Here is a 22,651-nt window from a genome sequence, read left to right as displayed (position 1 = left end):
ACTACAGTTCTTTTGTGATTACCAATTTGTCAGCTGTAAAGAGAAAATGCACATACTGTATTTTCTGCTAGGGCTATATCTCAAAACTACGCAGCTGTAAATCCAAAGCAGTGTTTCCATCCGAGTGGGGTATGCCAATTTATATCAAATGAGGATTTGATCTTTTGCGTACATCTGATGGATGAGGTTTACTAATTTTTCAGCCACCTTCCACCCCAGGGCACCCATTGCTACTGAATCTGCACTACCAGCCCTCCTCGGTGACTCCCATAATACAGAAGAGATTCCTTACAGGGTCTGTATTCTCCTGGTCAGACCGAGTCTCTCCAATTTCTCCAATGAGACCTGAGTTTCTTCCTTCTTCCGCCACCCCCAGTTGCTGCCAGACGATGGCCTCTTTCTCGCACTCCTTCCTGTAGAGGTTTGTTCGGTCCGTAAGGCTGGCCCTCCTCACCACCTTCCTGCGGGACAGGGACAAGGGACGTCGAAACTGTGAGCAGGACATGACAATTCCTCTCACCCTGTAGCTCTTCCCACCTCGTCCTCCCACCTCACAGCCTCTCCCACTGGAACGGAATGTGAATTTAGGCTCCTGGCACCCACACAAAGCAAAGGCATTGGTGTGGATGTTAAAGGTGGGAGGAATTGTAAGGAGTTTTAATGTAGTACTGCAAATCTGCTTTCGATCTCATGCAGCTCACCTAATGGATCTACTCTGCAAGCAGGGGAATATATGTAGAGGCCAAAGGCCCACGGGCTCTTCAGGGAGTTCTGTGGTCCGTGGGACTGATTTGGTGTCTGGTAAACATAAAGACCTGCGCAAACTGTCTCAACACAGGATCTTGGCCATAAGAAGTACTACTGAGGAGCCCAAGTTAATCCTTTTGAAGCACTGATTCCCAGACACCAGTATCAGTGGCTCAACAGGGTAAATTCTCAGCACTTGGTTCTCTGTTCAGAGGAGTTCTTAAACCACAACAGTGCAGACCCAATTTCCCCCCAAGAAACACCACCTCTTGCTAGTGAACCACTCTTCAGAGCAGCTCTGCCTTCAGCAACTGAAAATCAGCTTCTGCTTTTCAGAGTTGGTTCGGAAAGGACAGACAGGCTGTTCTTTGCATGTAAGGTGCTCTGCAACCACACCTGGGTGGCCAAGAACCTCACCTGGGTGGCCAAGAACCTCACCTGGGTGACCCACAGGGAACAACGTGCTTACCCCCGGCTGCCAGTGCTGGAGGTCCTTCGACTCAGGGAGGATTTATGTCTCATCTGAGACTTCATGATCACATCGTGTTTGTGTTTCAACTCCAGAAGTAAGACTTTGAATTCCTCCTCTTCACACAGATCTACGCCATACACAAACCAGGCCATTAATTGGACAGTTCAAACGTGGTGCCATTAACATCATGTTACTGTTAATAACTGCACCTTCCTTCTATTCACAACTACAAATGCCAGGAGGACAAGAAGGGAAATTTAAGCTGAATATGCTTAGCCCATTAATATTTAAACAAATGGTTGGGATACCTAAACAGCACCAGAAAAGCAGAGCTGCTGATTGTGACAGCCTTGCGGTGATCCAGCTGTTCAGCCAGATTTTGTCCTATCTCTGCAGCATGTTGTGCCTTTACCCATGGAAGGGTGAGAGATACATTGACTTCTGTATCAATGCTTCAAGATGGGGGGAAAAAGAAATTTCTGGCATTACGAGACTGCAGCTCCCCTGAAATGCAGCATATTTTTCAATTAAGGCTCAGAAAACCTTTTGCCAAAAGAAAATGTGGCACAAGGTTATAGGACACCTGGTCAGATGCTAGCACTTTGGAAGTTTTACTTGCAATCTGTTCCGAGGCTTGTGTGCTTTCGCTTTCCTTTCCAGTCTGTTCTAGTTTACCACACTTCACTGTATCAAAGCAAAGTCAGGCAACTGTCCTAGGGCTACACTCAACAGCTGCTCAGGTCCAAGACTACAATACAAGGGCAGGGAGTCTCCCAAGCACAGGTACAGAGGGATAATATGAGTGGAAACACACAGGAGAAAGACTTGATGCTTGAGAAACTCCTCCTCTGTTTTTATGAGCAAGAAGTGTTTTCACAAGTAACAAAATAGGCACTTTAAAACTTCAGTCCCAGTTAACTTGGGTTCTGAAGACACCTGAACAATAATGTTGATGCTTCTGAAAGCACCATATGAAGACTCCAGCACACTTAGGGGGAAAAGTTTTTCTTAGCGATCTCTATTTTTTGAGCTTAGTAAACTCACCTATTGGCATCTCATCCAAAGATGTCCTGGCACTCAAACTAGCTCCATGGGACACAAGCAACTCAGCCATCTGCATCTAGAGAAAGAAAGCCAGGTTCATCAAGGTATTTTAGGTAAACACTGTCCTCCTCAAAGCTGAAAAGTTGGAATAAGATAAAAAGCATTGGCATGCATGCTCAACTCGCCTCAAATTATTGTGTTTTGCGTGTGGTGTTAAACATTGCTCCTACCATCCAACTGCTCAGACATACTCTCCCCAAACTTTCTCAGCAATGGGTTCTTTTCAGAGCCCCAAACCCCTCAGCTGACACTGTCCACTGAGTCCAGCCCTAGTACAGGTTTCTTCCATTTGCAGAGTGCTCCACAATTGTCCAGGCAGAAAGAAACGTCACCCTCAGACATGCCATTTGCAACAACATCCTTACCTGTCCCCAGAAAGCAGCAGCATGAAGCGGTTCCCAGCCGTCCCAGTCCTTAACATCCAGGCTTGCCCCCTGGTCAAGAAGGACTTCAGCTGCATGCAGATAACCATTGGCTGCAGCTATATGCAGCTAGGAGACAAGGAACAGAGCATGAACCACCTGCAAGGACCACGAATGGTTTTATACACCAAGTTTCAGTTGAATTTCTTGGATAACCTCTGAGTCTAGATCTGGACAGGCAGCACGCTCCACATTTGGCAGATGCCATCAGGTCAAAAGCAGGTTGTTCCTGTTACTAAAACTCAGTATTAGCTGCATATAATGCTGTTTGGAGAAGACACACCTTATCCGTTGTTAAAATAACTTACATATGTGGGTTAGAAAAATAATTTTTCATTATTTTAAATCAAGTTATGTCAGCCGTACTCATGGATAGAGCCTGTTCCTACGTGACAATAAACTAAGGGAAAAAGATCAAAATAGCTTCCTCACTGCTCTCAGTGACCTGTATGTGTTGATTTTGTATAATTCCTGCCATGGGGCAGGTTTTGTAACCTGCGGGCTGAAGGAAGACAGGAGTGAAGCCACAGCAGTTTCACTCACCAGTGTAGCACCTTGGGCATCAGTCCGGTTCAGGTCTTGTCCAGTTGCAAGTATGTCATGAATGTCACAGATCATGACCTGCTCCGGAGCAGCCCGCATCTCATTGATCCTTTCCTGTGTAATTCCTGTTGAAATTCAGAGTTAGAAGAGTTCAAAAGGGTCATTGTCTTCACTGGTTGATTAAAATTAGACTTATGATTTGTGGCTGAAATGACCTCACATCCTTTTCAGACGCTATGTAGCTAAGGGGATTGCCAGCTGTCCTTCATCCTCATCATTATTGAGGAATCAGAGAAACTAGACAGAGGTGGGTTCCGAGAAATTATGCCAGGCAGCAGCTCTCTGCTTTTCTCCAGAGGCAAATCAAGAGCTGAGAAACAAGGTAATTTTTAGTACTGTATCGACCCATTTTTGTATTCTCCATGAACTCAGTCTCCTTACCTTGATAGGCCATGCAAGTCTCAATGACATCCAGAGTTGGTTCATCTTCACAGAGGTCATACGGCATGTTGCCATCTGCATTTACTGCCAACAAGTCCGCACCGCTGCAAGGAGAAAGTGGAGTTACACGAGAAAGGACCTCAGACATCCCAGAGCAGACGGTGCCAAACGCTGGGCTAAATGCTCAGCAAAAACTTACTGGGGTTAATAGTTGCCCAAACGTCACCAAGATTTGTGTGAGACGAGAAAGATTGGAAGCAAAGCCGTGGAGCTATGAATGGGGAGGATAAATTCCAGAAGTGGATGAAAGGCAGGACGTGACACCTCCTGTCCTCTCCTGAGCCTGGCACTGGACAGGCCTGCAGCTTCTCAATGATCAAAGTGATTTATTTGCTTAATTTCTGGTAAAAATGCCAAGCAACTACCAGGTGCTTGTTATCTGGGCACCTAGCAGTCCTTCAGTGAAAAGTTCACAAGGACCAGAAAACTTGGGAAAGATATGGGTTCAACAGCGGAGGGAGCCCTCCATCTAGCCAAGGGCATGTTGGCAAAAACCAGTATTAAAAAAAGTGTCAACTGGTGAATTTTTATTTCTGAGTGTCCAAAAGCACTTCTCTAAGCGCTTTAGTGATTCCAGGAGGTCACTACTGGGAAGTAAAATTGCCAGTTAAATTGATCACTGTGCCCATATTCCCATATAGCAGGAAATTTCCAGCCTCTTGTGAACTGTGGCGTTTTAGCCAGCTGTTAAATATTTTCAGCTGAATTCTGATCTAACTCCACAGTTACCAGCCTTGGAAGCACAGCAGACAGTATGCACCTGCATTTAGATTCCTGTTTCTTTACTTATTTTTGCGCCTCTGCCTGAGCAGAGCAAGCTACATTGAAATTCCCATTAGCCAAGTACTATTAGTTTAATCAGCAAATTAAAAAAGCAAGACACTGGACATCTTTTGTGTGCCGCTTCCTCTGATGGCATGCAAGGGTTCCAGGTCCCATCACCAATAGCATTGCCTTAAAAGGCAGCATTTAACTAGTCATTTGATATTTGACATCTGTAAAGGACAACTTTGATTGTAGCCAGCAAATTAAATCGCCTTATTCCTTGAAAGTCTAGGGGAAGACTGTTTCTGAGTATAGGGTCATGACATTAGGCTACTCTAGTCCAAATTTACTGGCAACTACTTACCACAGGGCAACTACTTACCACAGCCTATGACAACCAGCACCATAAGCTCCAGCTCCTCACCTTGCCACCAATCCCCCCTTATTTTCAATTAAGATTCAGGAATGCACTACATTGTTCCACATTTGTTTGCTCCATTTTTACGGCCCCCATTCAAAAACTTCCCAACCCAAGTGAGAACGTCCTCCAAGGGATGATCGTTTGCATCCTCTGCTCTATATCCTTCATTCTATAGCCAAAGAAGAAGGGCCAGATTTTCAGTGCTGGTGTCCCGGATGGCAGTGTCATGGGAAGGAGTGTCCCTCCCCAGGGAGGAGCAGCAGGCACTGCTGTGCAAGACAGCACGTTAATGCTCCCAAAGGACACTGTGTCCTCTACACCATCGCTCCGGGAAATGGAGGAGAAGGCTCCCGAGTCAGGACTACCTGCTCCAGACAGGATTCACAGCAGGTGCTCATTAAATGCTGCACGTGAGACAGCTCAAAACACATCTGGCTTCTTCCTTCTTGCCAGCAAGTCTAGGGAAGACTTGAGCTTTATTTAGGGCCTTGGTAAAGTCAAGTGGAAGGTCCAGTGTGAGCACTAGTGTCACACCACTGGGGAACAAACAGTACAAGAAGCTAACTTGTTCCTAATTAAGAGCCAGTAAGACAGGTCACAAAGTTCACCCAAGTATTTGAGCTACACAAACATGCTGCTGTCCTCCTACATCAGTGTCTCTTTGGCTGTGGCTGGAAGACCTGAAGCCGTATTTAAGAGCCTGAAGGTGGATCGTGCTGGCTGCTCCTATTTCTATGTATACAGTGACCATGATTCAACAAGCACAAACACAGACCAGAAACACACACCAGAATACAGACAAAAAGTGGCAAATTCTCGCCCAGTCTCCAGAAGCTTCGTGGAACTGAGTCATCTAATGTTTTACTACATCTCTCCTCAGCCTTTCTGCTCTTCCTCCTCCACCCCCTTGCCCCACGCAGGAAGGACTCTCATTAATAGCCTGAAAGCAGGGAATAATCACCACCGCTGCAATCTTACAAGGTGCTAAGCAGTCTCGGTTTCCATCCACAGAAGCTGTGGGCAGAATCAGATCTGCAGAAAGGGACACACAAAAAGCCACCTACTGCTGGATGAGAATCTTCACCAGGTTGATATGACCACATGTAGCTGCTGCGTGCAACGGAGTCCACAGCTCGTTGTCCTTCGCGTTGACATTGGCCCCATGGTTGAGGAGAAGCTTGACTATCTCTTCATAGTTGTCTATGCAGCACTGGTGAGGAAGAGATGCAGACAGATTGGTTTTTTTTTAAACTTTGGGAAGATGAGGCTCATACTTGCTCAGTTGTACCAGGATATTGTACCTGCATATTGAGACCTCCTTTATATGGCAGTGTTTGGCAGCAAACATCCCCACCAGAGTTAAAGACCAGCTGGAGCCGAGCAGGTCAGAAGGCACCATGCAGAACCCCTACACTGGGCAGACTGAAGGTCACTGTGATTTACAGGGTTTTCTGGTTTGGGGATAGAACCCGCAGGGAACAATAGCAAATATTAGGCTGCCCAGGGGGGTTGTGGAGTCTCCTTCTCTGCAGACATTCCAACCCGCCTGGACACCTTCCTGTGTAACCTCATCTGGGTGTTCCTGCCCTGGTGGCGAGATTGGACTGGATGAGCTTTCCAGGGCCCTTCCAATCCCTGACATTCTGTGAAATATGCACACAGCTTCTGTCCCACTGGGTCTTCCATATTCAAGAGCAAACATAGCAGAAATTCAATGTAACCAGTTTAACCACATACCAAGGGATGAGCTGACAAGCTGACATTCCCTTTTCTTAGGGAAAATCCCACACACTGGCATGTGATGAGTAAAAGTCTTCTCAGCAGCTCACGCTACCTACCACAGTTATCTGAAAAAATGCAATTTGGTTTCTCAGAATTATGAGATAATTCACAGGGCACCTTTCATCTCCTGAGAAAAAAATAATCAGCATCCTTGATGCACTGACACCACAGTCCCAGAGGCAGCTGCAAAAATCACCTCAACCGCTTTCCTTTGGGGAAGGTGGAACTTGCTCTTTGATCCACCTCGTGCTCACTTCTTGACATGAACACACATATAATAAAGACACTAAAATAAGATTAGTTCTTGTGCAAGAAGCCTGGTTGTGGTCTAGACATTACTGCAGACCCACACGGGAGACTCGCAGCTCAGCAATGCAACATGGGCTTCTAATGGGGCTGAATCACACCCCACAGCAAGCATTTTAGCAGCTGAGTGATAAGGACCTTTTATGTATTTCTGTTTATAATTTGCATATGGAAGTGAGGTTAAAATCACACCTGTCACACAGCCAAGTTATCACAGAAGCATAAGTTTCATCCTCCACTGGAAGCCACTGCTAATGGGCAATAGTGTTGAAGTGGCAGCTTCTCCCTCTGCAGGGATTCAATTAATTCTAGTGGATGCAAAGTTCCCACCTCAACTCCCAAATGCACCTTGACAATAACAGATCCTTCAGTGGGCAACGTGGGATCCTCCCTGGCTTCAGCAGCTGATGATGAATGCGATGAGGCTGCCAGCATCTCAGGCTGCTGTCTCTCTGTGCGCACAATTGCATCTCATGGGAGAGGTGCTGGGGACCTTTTATTCTTCCAGGGGCCAGTTCACATTTTTAAGCAAACATCCACCCAGCTTTGAAGAGAGCAAGCAACTTGCAAAAGAGTCAAAAATCCCAAGTCAATGGGGGCATTTAGACTAACGGAGAGAAAGCCACGAGTCCCCGTTCCGCCCTCGCAGCGCGTGTGACAACTGTGCCACTGTTTCATGGCAGTGGAGGCGGCAGCTGCCAGGCACAGCGAGTCCCAGGGGGAATCACTCTCCTGATGCTTTTGCACCAAAAATCAAGACTCACAAGAAGGGATGGGGACAAAGGCCTTAAAATAACAGAAAAACCCTCGTGGCATCAGTGCAGAGGAAGGACACAGATTTACACACCACTCTGACAAGTCTTTATTTTACTGCTGGTGATCAGCTGCTGCCATCTCATCCAGATTTCTGGAAGCCTCTGAGCCTGCAGAGAGTGGCAACAGGCTCTGCAAACACCCTGTGCATCATTTATCTAAACCAGTTTCAAAACTCATGGACTGCCAGAGTCTCTAAAATTGAGTTAATCTGCGTTAAGAGTTCACGGCCCAGCCCTGCAAGGATTAAAGGCTGGGAGAAATGTTCACAGCTGAAACCCATCCCCAATTCCTGAGCTCTTATTATCACTGAACAAAGTCTGGGATACAGCAAGAGAAGGGTTTGATCTCAGTTTGCTCCCCAAGAAACAGGATCACCAGCACAACATGGTGAAGTTTCATTGCTTTGACTGAGCAACAAAATGAAATAGCAGTTTGTTTCTGCCCTCCCCGGCAGGTCTGCTCAGAAGGCAGAGGGAAGAAGTGACGGTGCAGGGAGCTGTGACCTGCTCCCACGCCTCACCTGATGCAGTGCAGTTAATCCGTCTTCATTGCACAGGTCTGGGCTGATGTTGCTCTTCAGCAAGTAACACACTGTAAGGGAAGGAGAGAGGAGGAAAGGAGTCAGATCAGTGATCCCGACCCATCTCTTGCTCTCGGTTGTCCCAGCGTGGGCTGAGCTGCAGGAGACCCCGCAGCCAAGAGCTCCACACTGGCGTGAACCTGCAGCCACCGCAGTGCTGGTGAGCAAAAAGCCTTCTTGGTTTTACCCAGCAGAGAGCACCAGCACACAATTTTCTCCCAGCTTCCTTCCAGAGGAGACTTTGCTGTTACCCCTATCATTTTCATATGGTTGTGCTGGAACAATCTACGTTTTTATCTTGTGCTTTGCAATGCCTGCACAACGCAACCCAGGAGACCTCAGAGGCAATCAGTGAATTTTGGGTCCCAAGTTAAAATCATAAGCGAGATCTCACTGTGGGGGGGATGAAGTTATCAATCTGGGGCGAGACACCTAACACGTTCAGGGGTCTGCCCAATCTAAAATACCCCAGGGTTGCTTTGGACTCTTCACATGAGCTGTTAGGTATTTGAACAAAGCTTCCCAGTGGCTTTACTTTTTTATTGCTGCTTTGGGGAGAAAGGATAAGATTTATTCCATTAAAATGCAAATTTCTGAAACACATGAAAAGCCATCAGCCCCGAGGTAAAACAAGTTTGCTCTAAGGTACAGATCTTGCATTGGGTAATAGCAAAAAGGCTGGCAGGGGAAGTAAATTAATAGCAGCACCAGGAACTCTTCAAATTCAACACTGCTGACAGAATTTGATGATCTATACCCATCTTCTGTTGTTTACTTGCTCCTTCCCTGCTTTTTCTCCAGAGCTTTCACTACCTAATGCTTTTTTCACCTCAAATGTCACTGACAGCACAGCCCAAGCCCGAGGTTCATAATCATCTCCCCGAGGCCACGGTAGCAACAGATATTCAAGTCCCGTCTTACTTGATGGCAAGGATGCAACTATTAAGCAAAACCAGAGCTGCAAAATAAGGAACTCTAACAAAGCTAAAAGGGAAATAACCATCTTCAGAGCTGGCAATTGAAACGACAGCAAGGCTGGTTGCTCCCAAAGAACCTGCAGCCTCTGCTGCTGCTTCAGACCCACGGAGCGCTGTCCCGCTGTTAGAGGGAGCTCTTTGCCCAGCACATCACGGCTGCCCCTGGGGACGCAGCACTCCTGGCATCCAAAGCAGAAAATGGAAAACACGTCCACAATGACATCAATGTTGATTTTAGGCACCAGCAGACACCAGCTTTGTTTAAAAGACCTGGAAAACGCACTCGCAAGAGAGACAAATTGAATCAAAGTGAAATTTTGTTTGGAAGCCAGGGGTCTGACGTTACCAAAAAGGAAGGCAAAACAGAACAGAAGCGAAATAAGAGACTTTACATCACGGGATCATTTCACCTGACTCAAAACGAATGCTGGAATTTATGTTTGCTGGAAATCATTTCAAGGCATTGACACCTGCTCGATGAAACTGATACAAAAGAGCAGAATACAACAATGAACAAAACTCATCCCTCACCATGGAGAGTCCAAAGAGTCTGAGTTTTTTCCAGCCCTAAGCCCAGTGCAGGAAGCCCCACGCCTACGCGCGGCTCACAGCCCCGACACTCGCGTGCTTGACAGCAACAAAAGCCCCACACGCTGCCAGTATATCCAGTTTAATGACCATGCTTCTACTGTTTCTGGCCAGCCCCAAGCTCCTGCTCTTCTAATCCAAGCTGAGCGATACGCAAGTCATTAGCCAGTGGACCTGGTTGCCTCTTATTTGCTTTGGATGCTCTGCCATTAGGGTTTTAATTCAATCTCAGTCATTAAGGAGCCATCGTGTACAAATGACACACAGGTCCATAATCATGTTTTGCCTCATTATGGAGATTTGGACAAGTAGATGTTGGCAGATAAACCTTAAAAGTGCTTGTTACGCAGTGTGGCATTTTGTGTTGAAGGCTCTGTGACTGTGCCTTGACAGAGCTTGTCCTTGAAGGGTTAAGATTCAGAGGAGGATTTATCTTACTCTAAAGCAGCTTTGACTTCCCCAGCAACCCCCGCAGCATCCCTCATGCTCACAGTGCACCTCCCTTAGCTCCCATCTGCCCTGGACACCAGCTCACCCACAGCCCTCACAATATTTCCCAGTGTCTCCCAACACACTGAAGACCGACAAGCACAAGACATCAGAAAAGAGCACAGAAAAGTCAGGTAATGAAACTAGGTGTGGATGTGGTACCGATAAGTCCAGGCAAACACAGCTTGAAGAAGGAATGAACCTCCTTTCCAACCAGTCCTAAGCTGGAGTTGGCATCTCGGGGTTCAGCAGGGGAGCGCAGGGCAGTGACAACTCCTGGCTCTCGTCCCCAAAGTAGGAGGGATGTTGCCTTCAGTATTCCTCATGCTCCAGACAACAAACCCCAACAGCTAGGCACAAGTTCCCAACAACTCTGATTTCCTATTTCATATGCCCCCTTTTACAAGTGAGGGGGTTTACCCAGCATCTCACCAAGCTTGTGGCAGAATGCAGCCCCGATTCCTGCCCAGCACCCAGGCACAGGGTGGCAAAGAGCAGCTTCATCACCCCCCGCTCCCTGTGGACAGACCTGCAGAGGATTGTGGAGAGATGACCTGGACACCTTCCCCACGGGAAGAACAAGTCCTGATGAACTTCAGGAGAAATGGGCACGTGTGGGTTTTCCAGTGGAACAGGAATAGGGGTTGCACAAATGCAATGCTCTGCAGTGCTGGAAGCCGAATGCTCAGCTCTGGTGCTGCGGCACTGCCACCGACCCAACTCCACTGCTTAATGTGCAACACAAGGGACAGGGACCTGAGCAAGCAAAGGGCTTCTCTTCAAGTCTGCTGGTGCCTAAAACCTTCACCCCCCACCTCCAGACATGAATGATGCCACACAGGTAGGAAGTACACACTTCAGCTCACAAGGACACAGATTAATCACTCAGCACCAGTTGATCGCCTTCTGTCAGCTAAAGCCTCGGCACATCACTCATGAAATAAAGATTCCCCCATACACACAAGGTATAGCGTGGGGATGGGTCCTCCGTGAGCCCTCTGCGAGCTGAGGTCACTCCGAGTCCAACAGAATAAGTTTTTATGGGTCACATTGGTGTATTCAGCAAGCAGCAGCCTCCACTTTAACACTTATGATTAACTTCTTATAGAGAGCTCAGTGCCTGAAGTGCTGAGCTCTTTAAAATCTGTCCTTCTTGGCGTGTAGGCGGGGGAGGTGGGGAGAAAGGGCCGGGTGCGTGGATATACTTCATGACATGTCAAGCGCAAGTTGTGGGAAGCGGTTTCAAACGCATAGCAAATGAAGGAATGAAAATGATTACAATAAGAGCTGGGTGAACAAACTGTTGTGAATAATTCATTGCAAATTATATTAACTGAACAATCACTCAAATGTATTTCCCATTATTCTGCCTGCTCTGCCTATAATTGAACCTCTCACACGCCAAGATGGTATACATTAATCTTCAATTTATATTTTATCATTCACATCTGTGCTGTGTTAAATGGAAAAAGCTCCCACGACAGCTGTGAAAATACATCCTAGGTTTTAAGTCACCCTCCATCACAAGTCCTGGGGCAGCCTCAGACAGATTCTCCTCCCTGAACACCACGAACCCCCTTCTCAGGAGCTCCCTCTCCTCCCAAGCACATCCAAGCCTCGCTTATTCTCCCCAAAACCCATAAATCAGGGGCAAGACAAAGAAGCTACTACAAAGGCCCTGAGGAAAATTCAATGCGGGCTAATCAGCTCTCTCACCTGAAGAGATATTCCAGCATGATCGTTTTTCATCGATGTTACTCCCCACTGAGTTTGCACCAGAAACAGCTTTTCCTGAAAAGTTCCTACACTAGTTAGGGACTTTTCCATGGGGGAAAAACTGCCTTTGTCAGTGCAGTTCCCCCTAAGTCAATAAGCTACATCATAAAATTCTGGATACTATTACACTCCCATTTATTTAAGCCAATAAGCTACACCATAAAATTCTGGATATTATTACACTCCCAGCTTTTGCATACCTTCAGTATTAATAACTCATCAGAGAATAAGCCAACTGATACGGATACCGAGTGGGGAGGTGGAAAACCCCAAACACCTTCCTGACAGGAGGTCCTGGTTCCTCCCAAAAATACATAGTGGCAAACCGTCCATACTGGAAAGTAGCCTTACCTGTGTGCTCTGAGTTTACATACACACGGGCCACTGGTTTTTAAATATCCAGGTTTATATTGATCCTTTGCACTCAACGATCTCTTTTTGAAAATATTTAAACTCTTCTGATTCACTTACTGGTTCTCAAGCCACCTTTAAAAGCTACTGTTGCACTGAATAATATTGCAGTAGAATAATTCTTGTACATTTACATCTGATTTCACTGAATAAAATGAAGTTTCACTTGCATTAAGGTGCACACTTTTCTACATTGGCAGAAGTCGCTTCCACCCAAATGTAGCTCTAGTCAAAAACCCGGTGTAGCAGAAGAAACTCTTCCCAGCATCACTTGTAGTGAGTTACCGGAGGTGCCTGTGCCACACTGGTGCGTTGGCAAAGACCGATCCCCCACCTGCCAGCACAGCCCTATGGATGGGCTCGGCTACTTCAAATCTGCATTCTTCCTGCTATGGTTCTGCAGGGATATTTATTACACAGGAGAAACTTTGCCAGGAAAACACTGAAGCTGTGAGCGCTCTGCCAGCCAAGCATCCAGCTTCCTAACACAGCATACCATGATATTCGCGTTTAAAAGCGTATCTAAACCCTGAGCAATAACAGGATGGACTTACGCAGTGTACAACAGAGCGCATCCTGGTCCATTGAGAATCTCTGCAGCTCCCTTCAGTTTTTTGAAAGACAAAAACGCACAGTAAAAAACCAAACCAAAACAAACCCAAACCACGCTCAGACAACTTCTAACATTTAGTACACCTAAAAATAAGTATAAGGCCCAGTTTGCCTGCTGAGCTAGCAACTGAGACAGCCCGCCATGGTTCATCACCAAGCTGTCTCAGGAAGGTTCAAAGCCTGCTAAGACACTTCCCACCTAGTTTATAGCCAGGCACACACATTCCTTCTAATATACTCACAAAACCTGGGAAGTTTGGGAAGATGCCAGCAGAGCCCCATCTGCTTCAGGCCACATTCACACAGGCAGGGACATTCATGCAGCTACACTCAGCCCAGGTGCTGCTTCTGTCAAGGAAAATCTATTTCTGATTTTGATGCTTCTTGCTCAAGAGGGGACACCCTTCCCGAGCCCCAGCGAGCGCCCATCGCACAGCAGGCCCTTCCCATAGAGCTTAGAAGTGTGTGCACCAGTTCATATACAGGTTTTATTCTGACAGCAACCGAAGGTTGTCCACAGCTCATATATTTATTTAATGTGCAGGGTCCAATTTTTTCTCCCCAACTCTGCATCTATTTCAATCGATTTTTGCTTTACGCTTTTCTCCTGTCCATCACTGTACTACCAGAGCACCAAGAAGAATAAGGTGACCACCACGTACAGCTGCGTCTTTGATGAATACACCACAGCCAGGTGCCCAAACCCAAATGCAACCCACATGCTTCGTGTTCTGCATTTACAGGACTTCAGGCTCCAATAATTCACTTAGAGCTAGTGATGCTAGAGTATCTTTCTTTAATGGCTGCCATCCACCTGGGATTATTCGGATAAGTAACAGTGTGCAATTTATGCATCTGCAACTAGCTATGCTCAAAGGATGCAGCAGAAACAAAGCCAAACTCATTTCCATCGAGAAAATAAAAATCAGAGAATGCTGCCATCTGACAAGCCTTTCTATGGATGTAGTGTCATGTTTAAAAACATCCTCATCCTCTCCTCCTGCTCAGACTCACAGTGAAATTGGTTCACACAGGAGGTATCAAATACATAAAGGAAAACTAAAGTCGGAGATTATTTTGTTGTTTTCCCATTCCTCATCCGTTATTGGAAGCATAAATAAAGCATTTTGGTATGTTTTTTAAATAGACGATGGGCTAAGGGATAAGGGGATAAGTGTTTTATATAACCTTCGGGCTCAGCTGCCTTCAGCAGGATTTCTGTGGGCAGGGAGCCAGGAAAGCAGATTCCCCAATATCATTGTGACAGTGACACCTGGGCTGTCAAAGAGCCTCCCCTCTTGCTAAGAGACATTTTGGAGTAGTTATTTTCTATGATTGCTGCCTATTTTAGGAGTACACAACAAAAGAAATCAGGTCAGACCTAGGAAGCTATGGATCAAGGAGACCCAGGCCGAGTGTCCCAAGGGTGACTCGGAAGCAATGCTGGCTTTTCGGGTGCGATGGTGCTCTGCAGAAAGCACCAATAAAGCACAGAGCACCACGGGGAAGTGGGATGTGAGGGACAGCCACATCCTCCAGCAGCAGCTTGAGAGGAAACTGCATCCCCACACGAAATGTTGGGTTTAGTGGTGCAAGCAGGCAAGTGACAACTCGTACCCTCCATGTTTCAGGCAGAGTTAGACAAAGGGCACCTACAGAATCAGTAAATGCTCAACCTGAACCTCCCATTCTCCTACTGCTCCAGCTACTTCCAGCTTTCTTCCTACAAAAAGCTCTTCTTGGAAGCCACGACAACACATGCAAATCCATTCAGACAACACAACATCAAAGTCTTTTATCTGAGTAGCACAGAGGATCCCACTTATATACCTGTTCAGAAACTACTTTTGATGTATTGGACCAAAACCCATCTACTGAGATATGCAGCAGCCATCACTTGTGATCTTTGTACTAAGCTTGTTAGAAAATAAATCTTTCAGGGTACCAAAAGGGAAACGCAGCAAAAAAATAATTGGCTTCAATAGAAATTACATCTTAAGAAGTGTTTAGATAAAAGGGGGCAATGGTGTCAGGAGGTAAACGTTTGCAGCTGAGTACATGAAGAGCTTCCTTGTTACATCCACACAATAGCATAACAGGTGACCTGAGGAGCAGAGCTGCAAAACCCTGCCAAACTCCATGCAGAGCCAGCCTGCCAGTATTTGCAAGAGGATACTCTAATACGCTCCATGCAGCAGGAAATAGTTCATATGGCCATTTGAAAGTGCTATTAGGTTCCAGAATCAACAGCCTCTGCCCCAGCTCGTATTTCAGGCATCCTATGGCCTCAGCTAAGCAGCTGTACATTGACCTGAACCACATGAATGTTTTTAAGAGTCTCAATTATAAACCCGGAAACTTTCTATTTAGAGTAACAGAATAGAGGTTTTGGTGGAGGGGTGGGGAAATACAGCCCCGCTGTTCAAGCTGCCCTGAATTAAGACCAAACCATTCTCCACAGGGACAGGCTGCTGATCCAGGAGCTCACTGGCAGCCCTGGCTCTTCCCCACTTCAGAGACCCTTGTTCTCTGGTGTGCATCTCTAACCTTGCCCTGGTTTCTAGAGAAGCTCCAATTGCTCTGATTGTTTCGGTACCTTCTCCACCCTCAGCAGCATCCACTCTGACCTCAATCAGCACGTTTTGGGTTTGGAGGGAAAAACAAAACAACAGCTTTGTTGCTCTTTAGTTTAGGCTGAGTACATTGGGGATGAAGATCTTTAGGAGCTACGGGACCAAACTACATCCTTAGGTCTGCTCCATTGGATCCCTGCATTGACAAAACAGGGTGCCACGTAGCCAAGGTCTAACCGCCCGCCTAAGGCAGAAGCACGGTGCGCCGGGACACGCTCTGCAGCGCAGCCCTCTAAAAACCAGCCTGGCGTGACATTGCAATGCCAGGAGCAGCTCCAGCCCCAGCTCACACCAGCCCAGATGTGTCTCACACCATTACACCCCATTGGGAGCCCGCCACGGGCACGCCAGGAGTTAAAGTGTAACCGGCTAAAACATCACCCCCTGCTCAACTGCACCATTTCTTACTGGAAACATGCAGTGCTGGAAGGGAAATGTCTACACAAGCAGAAAGTCCTCACCTTTTTTTTTGGTCAAATAAAAAGAGATTGTGGTTTCCTTTTTAAAAGCAAACACTACAGAAAGAAAACTTTCGCACAAGTTTTGCAGCAACCTGAACTTTACCAGAGAAGCGCCAGCTGATCCTCAGCAGCCCTTCTGTTTTTGCAACCTGTAATTATTCAGTAGGGAATTTTACGCGACTTCGTCGATTTGAATTTCAGAGGCTTTCATCCAGAGATCTCCAAAAGTGCTACTGCCGTTAGCAGAGCGAGCTCCAGGCTGTCTCCTGGGATTCTGCAATCAGTATTCGCTTCATTTCACAGGTATGACATCTCAGCCCGAGTTAGATCTAGACTCTGGAGGCTCAGGTTTCTTTATCAAGGTCACAGTGACAGGCCACAGCACAGCTGTGACAGTGCCCTTGAGTCCCAGGTCCCAGCTCTGCCCTTTAAGCACAAGAAAACTCTCCTCTCACCCACCCTCTTGATTGTTCAGTCAAGAGGAATTGCGCAAAGCGGCTGAAATCTCAGCGGTAACAGCTTGGATGGCAACAAGACCCCGAGGTGAACCTTGTGTTTGGCAGAGTTTGGTAACTGTGTCTATGTGTATTTTATGAAGAGAAACGGCAGCCGTGGCTCAGCAGCAGCTCTCGGCTGGCTCGGGAAGGTCTCCACCGCTCAGCTGGGACCCGTTTGCTGACCACCTCCAGGACCTGGGCTGGGAGAGGGGGATTGTCACAAGAGGTGGGGAGCAAGGTCATCCAAAGGTCTTGTGGAATGGCGGGATGCTTCAGTTAATTACAAATCAGCAACGATGCCATCACCAACACGGAGAACAAAGCACGTTTGGTCACCCAGCCTACATGTGACAACCATCCTTGACCTTCACCAGCAACCCAGCATGGACAACCTCTTTTTTATCTCCCCTTTCACAAGCTCAAGTCTCAGAAGTCTGGAAGTTTTCAGGGCTGATCAAATCCCACTATTCCCTCAGAGTTTCAAACCATTTCTCTTTCGGTTGTCGTTTCAGCACCTATCACACACAGACCAGTCACACCATCCAGAATGCCTTTTTTTTTTTTTGTATTAAGGAAATGACACATTCGATTTGCTTTCCAGGTCAAACACCTCCAACCCCAAAGTAACCCCTGATGTTGCGCATCACCGCTGCACTTGGGAGCTACCACCAGCCACCCAGCAACTGCACAAAACCCCACGTTGAGTGGCATGTTGCCCCATGGTGGGACCTGGCCTGGAGGCACCAGTGATCCTTGCACCACCACATAGCAAGCAAGAGTATGTCCAAGAAACACCTGTGCATCCCAACTCTCCATGCTGAAAATTTGTTTTTAACATCAGCGAAGGGATTAGAGAACCACAAGGACTGCTCTCCTAGCCCCTGGCAACAACAAAGCCTTGTCAAAAAAGTCAAGAGAGTTTATCTGTGAACACCATCATCAAAGGTATTCAGCGCTGCAAGGAAACGGGTTCATACATTTAAGAGATGAATCAGAAGTTAGCACCTCAGCTTGGCAGAAATGCAGGGTGTTTTTCATAGTTACAGTAATACTTATGATCAATGAGACAGGCCTAGCAGAAAGCGTAGATATAGATTTCAACTAGATACAAGGATGAAATCTTAGACTAGATATAAGGAAGTTTGTTTGTTTGTTTTTATGATGCGGGTGGTGAAACACCAGCATAGGTTGGCCAGAGAGGTGGTGGATGAACCATCCCTGGAGACATCCCAGGCCAGGCTGGACGGGGCTCTGAGCAACCTGAGCTGGTGAAGATGACCCTGCTCAGGGCAGGGGGCGCACTGGGGGAGCTTTGAATCTCCCTTCCAACCCAAACCATCCTGTGATAAGGTATATAATGAAACATGTGTGATAGCTGCTGTGCACAGATGACTCTTGTCCCCCAGGCCAGGGGCTGAAACTGGACACCATCCACTTCATGGGCCGTGGGTCTGATCCAGTTGAGGATGATCTGCTGAATAAAGATCACAGCAGAAATTTGCTGCAGGTTGCTAGCCATGCAATTCAAATTTAAGACCCATTATCTTCATCATCCAAGTTAAAAAAAGAAAATACTACTACTACTAATAAAAAAATAATAGTGGACAAAAAATTAATTTTCTTAACGTTTCCTAATTTCATTGAAGAAGGTTTAAAATCCTTTTCCATGACTCCTCAGAGACTGCACAAAAGACCTTTAAGTCAGAACAAGTGGGCACACAGTGACACAACCTGCGTTGGTCTGTAGCCTGACTGTCAAGGGCTGTGCACACAAACCTTGTTCTAACAGTTACTGCATCTGCCCCATCGCACAAAGCTGAAAACTCTCTCACACTTCTTCTGTCACAAGTTCTATGTGATTTCTGCTCCCCACCACCTCACGTAGCAGCAGATAAGTGTTCCCAGGCTGGATGATGCCACAGAGCTGCGTGGTTGCTGGAGTTCAGCCCATGGGGAAGCAGCCTGAGAGCTCGATAAGTCATTTAGACTATTCAGAACAAAAAAAAAGTCCAGCTTGTTGCCTTCACCCATCCCTGCCTTGTCCACAGACACCAAAGTGCCAGCCTCGCGTGGACTCAAAACAAGAAAGCGTTTGCTGCCAGCTCCTCTCTGCTGAGCTTCCTGGGCTTTGATGCCGTAAAGAAAGAAACTGTGTGGGGTTGGGAGCACTTTCCTTTTTAGTGAGTGGCTTCCTCACTTTCAAAAGCCACCTCAGTCAGCTTAAAACTTTCATCTGTAGAATATGGCTTGAATTCAGCAAAACCCTTCAGATCCCAGCTGGGCAGAGAGAGAAAACCCTTTCAGAAACTGCTGAGGAGTTGTGTGCAGTGAGGCAGAGGAACGAGGATGCTCCCTGACGGGAGGGGAGGTCTGGGGTCTGAACCCACAGCACAGCTCATGCTCAGGACTCCCAACACTTATGAAACGGCTCTACCAGCCCTCAGCGTCAGTCTAGGAGTCTTTTACTTAGTGTAAAGAGGAAAAGGGATGAAATTATCTTCCAGAAAGTGCTTTGCCTTAGTACTTCAGACCAAGTCACAGATGTTTCATCCTGTTTCCAAGGTGAGTATTCGTGCATAATGATTTTTTTTAATTTGCTTGTATTTACATGCTGAGCTTATAAGCTCATAGTTCAAGCCACCAAATTAAAAATACATAATTCCTACAGCTCTTACACGGGTTTAAAGCATCCCGTTTATCAGAGCAGTATCTCTGCACATTGAAGACACAAGTGCTTGAAGCTGTGAACAAGGAGATGCAGGGGACAGCAGGGAGCAGACAAAGAGCAATACATCCCACTTCTCGCCCGTCATCCCTTCGAGAGGTCTCCTGTCCTGGGATGACAGACCCTGTCCAACTCTCCACATTAGAATTCCAAGTGAAATGCCTCCCATACCCTCGTCAGCAAGACTCCGCTCAGAGGAGTTATAGTTTTCCCTTCTGCAACAGCAGAGAAAAGCTTCAGTTTGCCAAAGCATTTATATTGCGTTTCCCAGGAAAACTGCAGTTTTCAAAATAATTAACAGTCATTAAAATTCCCCATTAAGTTTTGCCATTAGCAATAGCAGGAACATTCTCCTCTCCACTGTGGTGAAAATTCCGCTTACTTCTGTATTAAAACCAGTTTGGTTAATGAACCATTTTATTCCATCCTGTTTACTCATAAGAGAGCTCCCTCACCAGCAGATCCCTCACGTCAGGGAGTTTTTCATTACACATTTAACACTACAAGAGCCCACGCATCATGGGCCACCTTTTAGCTGTCACAATCCAGGACAGGTGACATCCATCTTCTGGGCTTGAATGGCAGATTGCCCTGTACTCACTGCACCCCTCACACATACATACGAGTAAACAGGGAGAAAGTCTCCTAATGCTCTCTGCCAGCCATTGTTACCTCTGTGCAATGAAGGAGAAAAGACTGTAAGGTTGAATTACCTAAAAAACCCACACTTTGAACATTAAGACAAGAGGAAAGCCAAGCTCAAACTTTGCATCATCTCCCATCGATTCCACAGTCTAATATTTTGACTTAAAAATTTATAGTAACAACAAAATGCTTTAGCAGCTAAACCCACCTTAGCAAGTTCATTAAAGTAATTAATGCTTAAGTGGCTGCTTACACTGCTCTGCTGACAGCACCAATTACAGGTTGCAAAGGTGGATCGCGGTGACAGCGCAGGGAACCAGGAGCTGGTTTGAGGCTCGTGCACAGTTCTGGGTGTCGCAAGTCCCACGGAACCGCTGGGGCTGGATCCAGCGCTCCACTACTTGTCCCTGCTACTGAACCCAAAATTCAACACTTCCAGCACTGAGCACAACTGAGCAACTTTGGTGGCTTCTAGTGAAAGAACATGTATTTTTCTGCTGACCAACATCCAGCAGAAAAGACCCATAGCCTCATACTCAACACCCTTTTTGAGAGCAAGTCCTTCAAGAATGGGTGCAGGGCCAGCCTGGGTGACAGGGTAGGAATCAAAGTACTCTGGTTCCTGGTGACACCACAGACCATTTAATCCCTTGTGAAATGAAATGGGAGGGTTCACTCTCACCAAACCAGGGGCACAGCCTTCCTCACACATGCAATCCTGTCCTTCAAACACGGGCAGAGATCCACATGCTCAGTGCGACTTGTGCCAAGAGCACTTACACGTGGTTTGGGAGATGCAGAAGATCTGATCCTCATTACCGGATCTGTGATCAGTTAGAAGAACCCCCAACTCTTTTTTGTTCTACCTTCATCTGGAAAAAACGGTCTTTAAAAAAAATCATTTATTTCTAAGCAGCTGTTTGCAACAAATGCTTCTGAGGTATTTCCAACATTTCACAGATTGAAGCAAATTCCACTTCAAGCCTCCACCACCACCCCAGTTAGTGCTACAACAGAGAAATCTTGCTTGTTTCTGTACATCTCATTGTAAAGAATAACACCCAGAGAAACAAGCCCACCAAAGCAGGAGGTCTGGATCTCACCCGAGCAGCTGCAACCAGTACAGTTGTATAATGGAAGCCTGACCTACAAACCTTGAACCAAATTCTAGCTGTATTCCCTTTGAAAAGGGAGCGTGTGAAGGTTTTGTGCTTTTCCTGCCAGCTCTTACACCTGTAAGCTCTGCCTTGGCTCCATGCCCCAACAGGACCATTACCTTTGCTCCATCTGGCACACCCATGGCACACCTGGGAAGACGGGGATCGCCAGCAAAAAGCAAGTTAAAATAGGTCCTGGTTGCATAAGTGTAACCTGTGCAACCTACTACCAGGGGACGGAGTGTGTTGTGCTGGCCCAGATCTCCACGCATCACCGCGCACTTTTGGTTGAAGGACACAAGAAGGAGCAACAGCCTCTTCCACCCAACAGAGCATAAGGAACACCAAAACAAGGGACAGTTTCCCAACAAACACATACCCCTCATAGATCAAATGGCCACACAGTGATCTGGGGACAGAACAACTGTGGGGGCTAAAAGGAGCACAATGACAATCAGGCTTGGTATGAGGCACAGATAGTTTTCAGACAGACCATATTAACCTCTTCACCACTGAAGCTTTGTTCCCCATCAGGGCTGCTCCTCAGGAGGGTTGTTTCTCTACACAGACCCAATAAACCAAACTGCTTTGAGGTGTTTCATGCCTGTTACGCGCAACAGAATCAAAGAGATTAAAAAGAACATATGCACCAGGGATTTGTAGTAAATAAAAAACCCACAAAAGCAGAGATGAACGCTCCGCACACGCAGACGAGGTTCAGGCGAGGCCATCCCCGCTGCAGGCAGAGAGGGACAAATCACGGCAGCTGGGATCTGCAGAGTCACCGTGGGAAGGGGACAAGACGTCAGGCAAAGCCATCTCCTCCACCCAGCACCAGTCACGAGCGCCCTGGTCAGATGGGAATTCAGGTAGACCTGAGTCCCAGAGCAGCTTGGAAAGATATGCAAACCCTCCCTTGGATTTCTATTCTGCAGTAAAAATCCAGGAGAACTAGAAAGAGGTTCTTCAAGGAACTGTGGGTGGAGCGTGAGCTCTCATAAAGACGTCCTTTCACTGTCAGCAGTTTTGGGATCCTTTGCAACCATCTGGTCCCTCCTTCCTCTACCCCAGAATATTTAAACAAAGAGGTTTTTCAAGGTAACGGACTAAATTTGCATGACAAGGTTTCCCCAACTTCTTGGCTGGCAATCCCTTCCTTTCTGCTATTTCCAAAGGAGAACTTTGCTGTTGATGAAGCGCATCCCCCAGCACCGAGCCAGC

General features: G+C 46.7%; 1 protein-coding gene across 1 annotated transcript in view; it reads right to left on the bottom strand.

Annotated features, from left to right (window-relative positions):
- PPP1R16B (protein phosphatase 1 regulatory subunit 16B) overlaps positions 1 to 22,651 on the bottom strand; it is a 61,328-nt gene that overhangs the window by 6,379 nt on the left and 32,298 nt on the right. The window contains exons 3-10 of the mRNA XM_065031890.1: positions 8,400 to 8,470; positions 6,040 to 6,185; positions 3,730 to 3,833; positions 3,289 to 3,413; positions 2,689 to 2,814; positions 2,264 to 2,339; positions 1,217 to 1,346; positions 293 to 461 (exon numbers count right to left, since the gene is read on the bottom strand). Coding sequence (XP_064887962.1) covers positions 293 to 461; positions 1,217 to 1,346; positions 2,264 to 2,339; positions 2,689 to 2,814; positions 3,289 to 3,413; positions 3,730 to 3,833; positions 6,040 to 6,185; positions 8,400 to 8,470 — 947 coding nt within the window. The remainder of the gene's footprint in view (positions 1 to 292; positions 462 to 1,216; positions 1,347 to 2,263; positions 2,340 to 2,688; positions 2,815 to 3,288; positions 3,414 to 3,729; positions 3,834 to 6,039; positions 6,186 to 8,399; positions 8,471 to 22,651) is intronic.

The sequence above is a fragment of the Columba livia genome, chromosome 16, assembly GCF_036013475.1.
Source record: "Columba livia isolate bColLiv1 breed racing homer chromosome 16, bColLiv1.pat.W.v2, whole genome shotgun sequence".
Classification (NCBI taxonomy): Eukaryota; Metazoa; Chordata; class Aves; order Columbiformes; family Columbidae; genus Columba; species Columba livia.
Note: the sequence above shows the minus strand (reverse complement) of the source record. Positions and strands in the feature narration are given on the sequence as shown.